The sequence below is a fragment of the Carassius carassius genome, chromosome 25, assembly GCF_963082965.1.
Source record: "Carassius carassius chromosome 25, fCarCar2.1, whole genome shotgun sequence".
Taxonomy (NCBI): domain Eukaryota; kingdom Metazoa; phylum Chordata; class Actinopteri; order Cypriniformes; family Cyprinidae; genus Carassius; species Carassius carassius.
This window is the reverse complement of record NC_081779.1, coordinates 3,383,737-3,397,219: the sequence shown is the minus strand read 5'-3', so window position 1 is coordinate 3,397,219 and position 13,483 is coordinate 3,383,737. Positions and strand designations below refer to the sequence as shown.

The 13,483-nt window shown below is 36.4% G+C and overlaps 1 protein-coding gene across 2 annotated transcripts in view; it reads right to left on the bottom strand.

The window, feature by feature from the left end:
- Window positions 1–209: 209 nt before the first annotated feature.
- zgc:63863 (uncharacterized protein LOC393372 homolog) overlaps window positions 210–13,483 on the bottom strand; it is a 28,273-nt gene continuing 14,999 nt past the window's right edge. For both annotated transcript variants that reach the window (XM_059508995.1, XM_059508994.1), the window contains exon 8: window positions 210–911. In XM_059508995.1, coding sequence (XP_059364978.1) covers window positions 659–911 — 253 coding nt within the window. In that variant the 3' untranslated portion in view covers window positions 210–658. The remainder of the gene's footprint in view (window positions 912–13,483) is intronic.

The following is a 13,483-nucleotide window of genomic DNA, read 5'->3' as shown; positions in this document are numbered from 1 at the left end:
ACTGAAAATAAAACATTTATTGTAAATGAAACAAAGATTACAGGAGTATGTTTTCCAGGAAAATACTTTCAGTTTTTCTATTTAAAAATTATTCATGTTTACTGATACTTGGTGCTTTTTTTTTATTATTTGTAAAATAGCAGTTTTTCTTGAAAATGGTTTTTTAAGTGTAGTGAGTGGAAAGAGACACATCGACAGTATAATTCACGCACAGAGGACAGTGGTTCATTTCTGAAGGACCTGAAGGCATGAGTGTAGTTTGCTCTGTTGTTATAAAGTGCTGCGTTCACCGGCGAGTCTCTGAGGTCTTTCACCCGTTTTCTCCGCTTAATGAGCTTCACTCACTACTGACGGCATTCAGCAGAAAAAAACAACAACCTTTTAATAATTTGTGCTGTTGAGAACAGCCTAGCAGAGCACTTTCTCTGACTTTCTGCTGATGGAATGACATCCAGAAATGCTTATGATTACAAAAACCTCGTTTGACTCCTCCCACTTCGCCAATATTAGCAAGGCTAAAATCTATAAATAATAACAACAGCATGGTTTGGAAATAAATAAGCTGCAGCTTCATTCTCTCCAGGTGTTTTGCATCACTTAACACATATTTGCAATTGCAACACACCCTGTTTGGCACACGGGAGCGAGGCGTTTGGTGTCAGAAGATCTGCGAGAGAAACTCAGGTGCCCAGTCCATGGCGGTCTGAGCCACAGCCAGCGCCGCTGCTCCTAACGTGGCCGACAGACCCCACACTGCCATTTTGATCAGCTGGTTAGTGCTTGCTGGCTGGGTGCTCATGGGAAGAGTTAGCTGGTTTTCATGCCGCTTATGAAGCTGTTGACGAAGGACGGAGTCGGGACGCTGCCTCAACGTCGACGTCTGGAAGTCAGTAAAGGTGCTGATGGCGATTCTGAGAAGAGAAACAGAAACAGTGTAACTGTAGTATTATTACTATACTATATAAATAATTAGTATTTACACATTTTGAATTATGTGGTTTTTATTTTTATACTTTAAATTTTCATTAAAATTTTTGTTAAAGTTTTCTTAAATTTGTTGCGTTTGAGTTTTTTTTTTTTTAATACAGCTACTTCGTTTTTAGCTTTTATTATTATTTATTTCAGTTTTAGTAGTTTTAGTGCATCTAAACTTAATTAGCATTTTATATTTTTAGTAATATTATGTTTTTATTTTATTTATTTATATTTATTTATTTTTATTAGATTTTGTTTTAAAGATGTTTATTTGTAATAATTTTATTTCCATTTTAGTTTGTTATTTTAGTACTTAAAACTAAATGGGAATTTTTATTAGAAATTTTTCAGAATCATTTTTTTAAACGTTATTTAATTTTTATAAAGTTGATTTAAGTTTCAATCATTTTAGTACTTCAACAAACTAAATGAAAAACATTTTTAATATTTTTATTTTATTTATTTTAAGTTTTTGTTATATTTTAGTCATTTTTATTATTTGTTTTGTTTTAATATCTATTTAGTTAATTTTTATACTTCAACTTAAACTAAATGGAAATTAGAATTTTTTTTTAAATTTTAGTAATTTTGTTGTGTTTTAGTCATTTTTAATAGTTTTATGTCATTTTATCTTGAACTAAATAAAAAATTGTCATCTAGCGTTTTGCTTTTGCACCTAAAAGTTTTTTATATTCTATTTTATTTTGTTTAGCATTTCATTTATTTTAATGAACTTTTTTTTATTATTATTAGTTTTAGTTAATAATAACACTGGTCTCTTTACAGCATCCTATCCAGGCATTTTGGCTAGTAATTTTAAGGAAGTAATTTTAGTCTTTACTGAAAAAGAAATGCATAAAGTCACAAAAATCACATCCAATTAAAACAGATTTAATGTTTGAAATCCAGATGAAAATGTATTTGCAACTTCAGAGTGAACAGATAAGAAAACTTTTTTCCCCCTTCAAAATAATATGCATTAAAATAAATAAAAAAAATAAAATCTTGCACAATAAACCAATAAAATTATTTAATGCTGGACTGTGGACCAAAGAGATTTAAAAAATAGAAACCAAGCGACCGACAAAAAGATTAAGTTTAAACGCCTGGTTAGTAGAGCAGAACAGCAGCAGGAAAAGACTAACTGGTTGAATCATAGAACAAAAGAAACAGAGAGAAGCAGAAAGATGGACTGAAGCGGTGGATGAGCACGGACTCATGTCCTCTGGTCTCAATCAGAGACACGGATAAAGCCTCATTTCCAGAGCTTTCCCAACTCCTGTGGAGCCCATGCTGAGGGCTACACGACATTCTCTCGACAGTTTAGAGGAAAAACATCATTAAAAAATCATAAAATATTCAATTCCATTTCATTACGGTCTCTATGGAAGAATAGTAAACATGGAATGCAAATGCCTTTCACTCAAGATAATAAAACTGGCAGAAATACATTCAGCATTTAATGAAAAAGTGGCTCTCGTACAAGAAATACCATGAACAGGATGTGTTTTGTGGATTTGGAGAAGGCATTCGACCGTGTTCCTCGCGACATCCTGTGGAGGGTGCTCTGGGAGTATGGGGTCGGCGGCCCCCTGCTTAAGGCTGTTCGGTCCCTGTACGACCGGAGCAAGAGCTTGGTTCGCACTGCCGGCAGTAAGTCAGACCTGTTCCCGGTGCATGTTGGACTCCGGCAGGGCTGTCCTTTGTCACCGGTTCTGTTCATAATTTTTATGGACAGAATTTGTAGGCGCAGTCAAGGGCCGGAGAGTGTCCGGTTTGGGGACAATTTCGTCGCTGCTTTTTGCGGATGATGTTGTCGTGTTGGCCTCCTCAGACCAGGACCTTCAGCGTGCACTGGGACGGTTTGCGGCAGAGTGTGAAGCGGCTGGGATGAGAATCAGCACCTCCAAGTCCGAGGCCATGGTTCTCAGTCGGAAAAGGGTGGATTGCCCACTTCAGGTTGGTGGTGAGTTCCTGCCTCAAGTGGAGGAGTTCAGGTATCTTGGGGTCTTGTTCACGAGTGAGGGAAGGATGGAACGTGAGATTGACAGACGGATCGGTGCAGCTTCTGCAGTAATGCGGTCGCTGTACCAGTCTGTCGTGGTGAAGAAGGAGCTGAGCTGTAAGGCAAAGCTCTCGATTTACCGGTCAATCTACGTTCCTACTCTCACCTATGGTCATGGTCATGAACAAAATTACTAAAACATTCAAATGAAAACCGAAAACAATGGTGCAAAGACAAAGTGAGAGCTATATTCACAATTTTTAACAAAAACTGGTGATTAAAAAAAACCAGGTTTTGGTGCCAAAAAAAATTGATTCTCATGAACATATGCAATAGAGAACAACTTTCTTTGATTGTTTCCTCACAAAAATCTATCCATGACTTCAGAAGCCTTGCAGATGCTGCTTTTTTGGTGTTTTTGGAGCTTGGCAGATGTGAAACTATGACCTGTTGTTGTATCGCAAAAACCAGATAAAGATTTGTCAAAGATTCGGGTACAAAGTATAGACAGGTTTTAAAGGACGCGAGGAGTAAATAATTATAATTTTTTTGGGGTGAACTGCCCCTTTAACTTTCTACACGATGGGCTCTGCGGGGAATCTCTCTTCCAGCATCTTCAGAGATGAATTTTAGTCTTTGGTTTCCTCTGACTGCTCTCTTCAGGTGGCACATGTCTAACAGTCTTTGATCGCTTTTTTTCCCTCCCTCTTGTCTCTAAAAGAGTTTCTAATTTTACCGTTTCCTCTCTCTGAAGCAGCAGATTGTGTGACCTCTGTCACATCATTCTTCTGTTTTTCCCCTCGCTCTCTTCCTCTTGCTCAATCTGTTCTTGCTGTGATGAGGAAGATATAGCAGATGATGCGTTTACACTGGAAGAACTTTTCTACGGCTGCACTCAGTCAAACCATCACAACTCCACAGTCTTCACGGAAATCCAATCCTCATCTTCCTCCTCTGTGAGGGTCGCGTTCACTAATGCACACGCATAAACCTGTGAGCAAATGTTCACATAGATGTCATTAAGTAGATTTGCACATATATAGTTTTAATTCAGGATAAAACAAACCACACACCAAGTGCTCAGATGTCTGAACTGAGCACTTAATATCCACTGGCCCTAAAATTGCCTCTGCTCTCCTGCAGGTGTAACATGCCTGTAAACCTGATCACCATTAGAGCCTCGGGAGCCCGTTATTGGCTTTTAGAGCATATACTTAAACCCCTCTCTCTCTCACGCTGTCATAATGTTATGGGTTAACACAGTTCAGTGGGATGCTCTAATTCAATGCGTCCTTCCATCTAATACACATGATGGCCCTATTATTAGACACTTGCTGCTGAGATGGTATGCCCATTTACCCACGAGTCTACACTCGCTTGTGTGAGAGTGTGTGTGTGTGTATGTGTGTCCTGCAGGCTTTTGTGAATCAGCTCTGATGTCCTGTTGTCCTGATGACCCGTAAGTGCTGGCTCTTTGTCACATCAACAGGAGCTGCTCATTGAAGTGTGCTGTGATGCACCAAAGACCTATTCTTACTGGACACACATTACAGGTGGAGATCTATAGGTCTACCATTAAATTCCAGGGGATCCAATAGTCTTTAATGGTGCTCTGAAGTCATGTCAAAAAGATAGTATTTAAGAGGTGAATGCATATAACGCCACCAACAAAGTCGTAATTATGAGCAGGGAAACTAGACTTTCTTTAAAGCAATAGTTCACCAAAAATGAAAATTTGCGCACCCTCAGTCCATCCAAGACGTAGGAGAGTTTGTTTGTTCATGGGAACAGATTTGGAGAAATGTAGTATTGCATCACTTACTCACCAATAGATGCTCTGCAGTGAATGGGAGCCGTCAGAATGAGAGTCCAAACAGCTGATAAAAACATCACAACAATCCACAGCACTCCAGTCCATCAGTTAATGTTTTAAAGAGAAAAGCTGCAGGTTTGTAAGGAACAAATTCATCTTTAAGATGAATTAAAATAGGAGTCCTTCACAAATAAATTTGTTTTCTCCAGTGAAAAAGTGAGATACAAGTATGATATTTTTATCAGCTGTTTGGACACTCATTCTGACGGCACCCATTCACTGCAGCGGATCCATTGCTGAGCAAGTGATTGAATGCTTCATTTCTCAAAATCTGATGAAGAAACAAACCCATCTACACTTTATATGGTCTGAGGGTGTGTCAGTGATGCGTGGGTTGATCCAAAATGAGCGGGTGCCTGCGGTCACGAGTCATCCAAAATTATTTTTAGTGATATTCGTGTCGCGGTCGGTCGGGTCGTTTGAAATAAAGATGCCAATTAAACCTTTGAAATTAATATAGTACTAGACACAATTTTGAAATACATAGGCCTATAATTTATTGGCTGAATAACTGCCGCGAAGATGACGCACGAGCTCAGTCTGCAGGTAGAGATGGAGGCAGCAAGAGAAAAGGTGTAGACGCTGTTTTTGGTAAAACATGATTTTGACAACTTCATTACGTTTTGTTTTATAGAAAACTCTTTTTAAAAGATTTTCGTTTTGTATAAATTGTATCTTAATTTTGATCAATGTTTTATCAATCAATTGCCCGTATTTTATAAATAAGAAGCAAATATATAGCAGACAATGTAATGAGGCGCTTGCATTGCATGTGAACTGGAGGCCGCCGAAACTCAGCTTGTGCCTCACAGATTTGAGAAATATAGGCCATATATTACAGAAAGCTTGAAATGTCTACTTTAAACTAAAATATTAAAACCAAAATAAATAGGCTACTCTCTGATTATGTAATCCATATAAAATGTGCATTTCTCTCTGGCGTGGCGAGTCCGCATCGTCAACTTCATCTTTGCAGCCACACAGAAAACACCAGTTTATTACTAAACAATTAAATGTCTCCTTGCATATTTTCGAACCAGCAGGCCATTCTGGGTTGAGCGAGACCCCACGGAATGAGTTAGGGTTAGGGTTAGGGTTAGGGTTTGTTCCTAACTCTGATCGGAACAAACCAGAACCTCACTGTCTGCTGAACAGAAACATCAAAATAGACATAGCCAAACTAGACTATTTTAGAACAAATTAAGAGCTTATTGACGATTTTTTTTAATATATAATTATTGACAAAATTAGAATATATAAATTTTTTTTGCCTTGTTCCTACGTCTATGGCCCAATGACGCTATGATGAGCATTTAATAATTTTTAAAAATGTGGTTCAGGAAGCGGGTCGGGTACAATATTTTCTTTTCCTTTTTTTGCAGCCCGAGTTGCGGGCGGGTTAGTTGAAAACGTTGGTCGGGTTCGGGTTATTAATACATTGACCCACGCATCACTGGGTGTGTATATTTTCAGCAAATTTTAATTTTTGGGGTGAACTATTCCTTTAAGCCCTGGGTCTACTAGGGCTGGGTACCGAACTTCGATGCCTTTATGGTATCGAAAAATTATTTATCTTTCGGTGCCAAATTTTGTTTCCAAAAGCCAAGCGGCCGTTTTTTTTTTTTTTTTTTGCCAAGCGGCTGTGTCTGTGTGAGCTTGTAGCATACGTACATGTAAGGCCTAACCAGCAATACCACCAATTTAATGAAGCATTTGTTTGGATGAGTGTTTTGCCCTCCCTCCCTGTTTAGTTTGGTCTACTCCATTGCGTATCTTGAAACACCCCCCCTTTCACGTCGTCTAAATAACAGAGAGAGAGACAGATTTATCCGGTACAGCGAATTTCTCTGAGCAGCAGGCCACTGTATACGTTCACTTAAAACATAACCGACTGTGTTTACGAGAATACTTGCAGAGACAATTATTTTGAGATAATTGTGTGTGTATGTGTTCATTCAGAAGTTACGATACGCGAAAGATGAATTCATTCTCTGTACGCGCATTGTCTGAAATGCTGCTCGCAGCGCGTGCTTTGAATAAGTCCGCGCAAGCTCCCAACGCGCGTGAATGGTTTAAAACGCTTGAATCAGCAAGATTTAGAAACAAGTGCAAACGATCAACCACGATCCGTTTCACCCCTTCAAGCGAGTGAACAACGCGAATCAAGTTAGGAATTTTACATCACTATTCGCGATAGCCCGTTGGACTGGAAAACACAATAGCCCCGGGATGTGGGGCTAACGATTTTGCGAGCCCTGCACCTCAGATCTATCCAGTTTGTGAAACACTGGTTTCGTTAAACAAAATAAATGATTATTTTAAAAGATTGACTCAAAAGAATCATCGGTTCACTAATCGGATCACGAACTTGTATTAAGACTTCAAGTTCATCTGTAAAGCACATAAAGCTGTCGTTTGAGTTTATAAACTTCTATTTCATGCATGATTCGTATGGATCTGTTAACTGAATGCAAAGTGTGAGTTCTAGGAGAATGTTTGTGTCTTGATGAGCCTGTATCGCTCACTAGGAGTCGCTAAATGAACAGCTGCTGTTCTTTTTTTCTTTTTTCTTTTTTTTCAACGGAGGATCAGTTGCCCTATTGGTTAAAATCCCTGAACTGTATACTTAAATATTAAATTAATAAATGACATCAAAACAGGGGCGTTTAGGTTATGATGTGGTGGGCTGCTGTGGGCCAGAAAGTCCAGGGCCACTTTTTGGACCCAGTCCGCCCCTGAATTTCACTACTTAAACCGAATGCATCCCCATGACGTTGACTACCACTTTATGTATGTTAGCTTGTGCTGCAAGAGGGAAAATGTCCACACAAAGACAAGATGAGTGCCACAGAGCAGTCACAGGGTTTATTGTTAAAGGTTTGCTACAAATAGTTTGATTTTGCACTAAAAAATTTTTTTTTACATTCCTTTGCATTTTAGTTGGTTCAATATTAGCCTGTACACAATATAATTTGTTTATTTATTTATAATATGTTCATGTTGTGGCAAAAAGGTTTCTCTTTTTTTTGTTAATTTTGGCCAAGTAAGGATTCATACCAATCCTGAGTGTCTGTTGGCGCACCCCTATCCAAAAAGCACAACCAGTTGTATTAATAATGTTATCCTGAGTGTGAAGTGTTACCAGAATTTGTTTTAATTAAGGTGAAAAATAAAAGTTTTGTGTTTAATGTATTTGTGTTGATGTTGAAATGGATTTTAAAACATATGGTATTGAAAAAAGTATCGTTAGAAACCGGTATCGAAACTGAGGTATCGAAATTGGCACCGGATCGAAAGATTTTGAACAATACCCAGCCCTAGGGTCTACTTATTAATTTTACAACCCTAGGAAGATTCGCCCTGTTCAGTGATCATTTTAGTCTGGGAATTGTAAACATGAATCTTGTTCTTAGCAGAAACAGCCAAAAAAAAAATCCTTGTGTACACAACGCAGCAAACAAAGATCACACTTTTCATGTAAATCTAATGCAGCATGTCTCAGACCCATCACTGCATATTTTAGATCTCCCTTAGTTAACATACCTGTTTAGCTCATTAGTTCATCAAGCGTAACTGTGACCTGAATTAACTGTGTCAAATAATCCAAAACATGCCGCTTCATGGGGTTCTGCATGAAAAGGACTGAGAAATACTGAACAAACAGCTATATCTGTAGTCATGGCCTAGTGGTCAGATACGAAGCTCACACAATTTGAGCTTATCTCTCCCATTGTGCTTTCCTGCCATTGCTCTATATCTATAAATAAAAAATAGGAAAATTCCCCCCAAAATCTTGTGCAATAAAATATGCAACAGACTGACTGATTTGCTTCAGCTTTTCCAAAGTACGCAAAAGATTTATAAACGTGCTTGAGGCTTCAGACCAGCTCTAGGTAGATCTAATATGGGTGTCATGTTCCTGAAATCTTTCTATTTAGTTTGGCAGATCTTCTGCACCCTGTGGTATTTTATCTGAATATGGGTAGCTGACGCATAACATAGCAACTACCCAGACTAACTTTTTTAAATTAAGAAAGATTTGAACACAAATGTGAGTTTGTAAGAATGAATATGGAAGACTACCTCTGTCATGAAACTTTTTAGCCCTTGGTTAACATTTCCTATATGACATCATCTGAAAAGAAAAGTCGCTTCAGAAGCGGAACAAGTTATTACTTAACATTAATCTTACATTAATTTGATGTAAGATTTTTTTTTTTTAGAATTACCTGCATGGATGAATCAATAAAAATTAAACCAGGAAAATAATTTAAGAAGATATGAAGAGATGTAAAGTCCCCATTGTGATATATAAAGCCAAAGTTGTAAGATATAAAGTCGCATTTACAAAAAGAAAATGCAATTGTGAGTCACAATTACGAAAGACAGATACAACTGAAAGTTACAGTGTTAATTACGAAAAAGAAGCAATTGCGAGATATAAAATCATAAAATCAAGTTGCAATTACCTAAAATTTATGCAAATGGCCAATAGAAAGTCACAATCATGAGAAAATAAACAACTGGGATATATAAAGTCAGAATTTTGAAAGATATATGCAATTGTGAGATATAAAATTACAATTATGAAAAAACAAAGGGATATATAAAGTCACAATTAGACATGTGCCGGTATTCTGTAATGCAATGTATGCCGGTATCAAATTTTCCTGTTGCGATTAATTGCTCATGCTTTTATCAAGGTAAACTTTATTATCATGGTATTGAAATTAATTTTTTTTAAAGTGCTCAAAATATAGTTTAATAGGTTAAATAACTTTTTTCTAATAAAAAATAACTGAACATTTAAATAAAATAAAGCAATTCAGAAATATATATATAAAGTTAAAAGTTTTGCACAGATTAAAGTGCAAAAGAACTATAAAGACCAATAGGTAAGATGAACATCATAGCAAATACACAAATCTCAATGACTATTTAAAATGTATTTAAATATGTTTAAGAAAGTAGTGCAGCTGGTTTATATATGGGGTTCTCTGCAGTTTAGCGGCATCTACTGACAGAGAGTGAATGTGCTTTCATTCAGCGTCTCTCATGTGTTCTTCCATGTGCTTCTCATGCGTGCTTGTTTACTTGAGAGCACACACGCTCTTTTAAGCAGCATGCAGCGGTGTTGTGCATTTTGACCAGTTGATTGGAATAGTTTTCTTAAAATGCATTTCAATTTCTGAATAATTTGTAATATATAATTATTTGCAGTATTTAGAAGTGCCCACGATAACAATATCGTGCATATTCATTACCGTAATATATCGCATTACCGAATACCGGCACAAGTCTAAATGCGAGATATCAGGATAATAAACATGCACGATATTGTTATCGTGGGCACTTCAAAATACCGGGAATAGTTATTATTACAAATTATTTTTGATTTGTGTATACACTATGGTGCTCATCAAAGCGTTAAATACTTAAATAGTTAGACTTAATAATAGGCTATTTATTATTAAGCTAATTTATAGCTTAATAATAATTGGCTAATTTATTATTAGCCAAGACGTGACTTGGCTGAATGTCACGTCACTTTTTTTTCACTTTTCACTCACTTTAAACTTTTTTTTTTTTTTTTTTTTCTCAAACTTTTTTAACATTTTAATCTGGACTAAAACATGCCTGTTTGACAATGTTTTGATTCTTTATTGTTCAGTCACACTTTAAGGCTCCCTTAGTTAACATTAGTCAATTCATTACTTAACATATACTTCCAATGAAAAATTCTTCTAAACATTCATTCATCTTAATTTCAATATTTAGTAACACGTTGTTAAAATCAAAAGTTGTGTTATTTAATGAACTTAACATTTTTGCAACTGAATTTCAATGTGGTATACCATGATAAATACGTTAGCCATTAATCACAACATGAAATTTTTATACTGACACATGCCTAGTCACAATTACAAAAATGTATGCAATTATAAGTAAAGTTGCATTTACAAAAAATAGTTGAAGCTGGGAGATATAAATAGGGTGTCCATAGATATAAACAAGTTACATTTTAAGACTTTTAAAGACTTTTTTTTTAAACCCACTTTATATGAAATTTAAGACCAAGCTTAGATTACATACATACATACATGCATGCATATTTTAGATTTAATATATATTTCTGCACCGATCATGACTTTTTTTTATGGCTGATTCTGATTTTTATTTATTTATTTTTTTACAAGAAAACTGTCCAATTCTAATGATTACCAATTTTTTTTCTTTAAGAAAAAATTATGTTGTACATAAGACACCTGCGCAAAACAAAAACTGTAGATGGGCTGAAAGAAAATGCAAATTCATTCTCTGACAGCAGGAGGCGCTTATGGAACAGCAGCAATATAGCGTTTCCTTGTTTAACACTGTAAACAAAGCAGCGCTGTGCTTATGAACATGGAGATAAGAGAAAAAGAAACTGCCATCTAAACTTTTCTTAAGTTAGCTCCCCTCACCACAAATTCAATACGTATATTTTTCTTCCTATATTTTGAGCATCCTGAACAGAGATCTTGCTTTAACTGCTGCAGTATTTTCTCCTCTTTGCATCCATCTTCAGTGTCTCTGGCCTCTGTTAACGGCCATTTACACTTAGTATTTCCATACAAATTACATTTTGGGAAATTATTGCAATACGGTTGACATCTCTCTCTCTCTCCATTGATGCAGTAACGACCACGGGAAAAAAAATCTTTGGTCTCTTCAGTGATTGTAAACAGACATTGGGTCCGTCAGACCGGAGAAATGCTTTCGGTTATGTCGACAAAAAATATTTAAGACCCACCAAATCGGAATTTAAGACAATTTAATACTTTGTAAGGCCTTTTATTAAGAAACTTTTAAGACTTTTTAAGGATCCGCAGCCACCCTGATAAAGTCAGAACTGGCAGATATAAAGTTGCAATTATGAAAAATAGATGCGACTATGAGATAAAGTCGTGAGGAAGAAAGATGCAACTGGCAGATATAAAGTAGCAACTGAAAAAAATACAAGCAACTGTGAGATAAAAAAAGTCACAATTCTATTATATAAAGCCACAATTGTAAAACAAAAATGCAATTATGAAAAATAGATGAAATTGTGAGATATAAAATTGCAATAATGAAAAGTACAGTAGATGTAATTAGCAGATATCAAGTCACAACTGCCCAAAAAAAAAAAAAAAGAAAAACAATTGGGAAATGTAAAGTCAGCATTGTGAGATATATAGTTGCAATAATGAAAAAAAGATGCAATTTTGAAATACAAAGTCACAATTACAAGAAACATCTGCATACAAACACCCTCGATCCATAAACTATACAGGTGCTTGCAATTCTCCTCTAGTATTTGATAGGGGTGTGCACGGATAGTCGAACATTCGAATATTCGTTCTGCTCTAATTATTCGATAAATAAAAATGATATTCGAATTTCGCCAAAAAAAAAAAAAAAGTTCCCAATTAAGCCGAATTTGGTCACTTTCTGTGATTCTCCACGGCATATTTGAAGATGTATGCAAACAAAAAATAATGAATGAATGAATAAGGGGCCGTTCACATATTGCGCCTAAAAACGCGTGGAAAACGCTAGGCGCGCCGCTTTCTCCTTCTTTCCAAAGCGCTCGGGCAGAAGCGCTCCTGAGGCGTCTGTCATTGCTAAGCAACAATGACGCGCTCTCTCCATGCAGATGCAGAAATTTCAGCAAAGGATAAATGGATTTGCAGCACAAAAAAATCGCTTTCAGTAGCTCTGCTACTAAATTTATTTCAAAATGGCAATCTATATACAGATATAATCAGCTGTTCCTTCATCTTGGCTGAGCTTTCAACGTTGTTAAGGGAAAGGATGAAGCTGATTGGTTAGTTCTTGTCACATGACCCGCGGTTTGCTTGCAGCTCTCTGAAAACCTTATTGTTAACAGACTAATTTAAGGAGCCGACTTTCCTCCGATCATGTTTACATGCCTGTATTTCTTAACAAGAACATGTAAAACAATAGAAAAAAAAGCAAAAAAGATTTGCTGACAGTTTCAAAGTTTCAAAGTTAAGTGTAGGCTACGTTCTACAATAGCCTAATTGCTGCAGGCTGCTTTACGTTTTTTCTTTAACTTTTTCTTTTTTCTTTGTTAACTTTTTTTTTTTTTGCTTTTAATCTGTACTTTTGTTTGTTTGCACGCATTGTTAAAGGTTTTCAGCTACAAAACACGATGTGTGATGTTAAATCTTATTGTGTGTATGCTTGTTCAAAATGACAGACATAATAAATGTTGCTGAAAAATAACGTCTGTCTCATTAAACTTAATTTAAATAAACGAATATTCGAATATCCGTTTTTTGTGAGCTCAAATATTCGAATGTGATATTTGCGGAAAACGCCCATCCCTAGTATTTGATCTAATGAAACCTGCAACAGGCAGCACTAACGAACACTAAACACTGAGATCAGAGCATCTGTCTCGGTGATAATATAATATTGCTGCGTTTATGAAGTCAGATGCACACTGAGGCAAGGATGTTAGCCTGAGGGGGTGAGTAGGTGTTTTAATGAAGAACGTTTGGGGGTCAAAGTCATTAGGGAGGACGTGCCGCTCCTTATTACAGCACTCCACAGGGTCAAACAGAACAATAGAGATCAAGGTC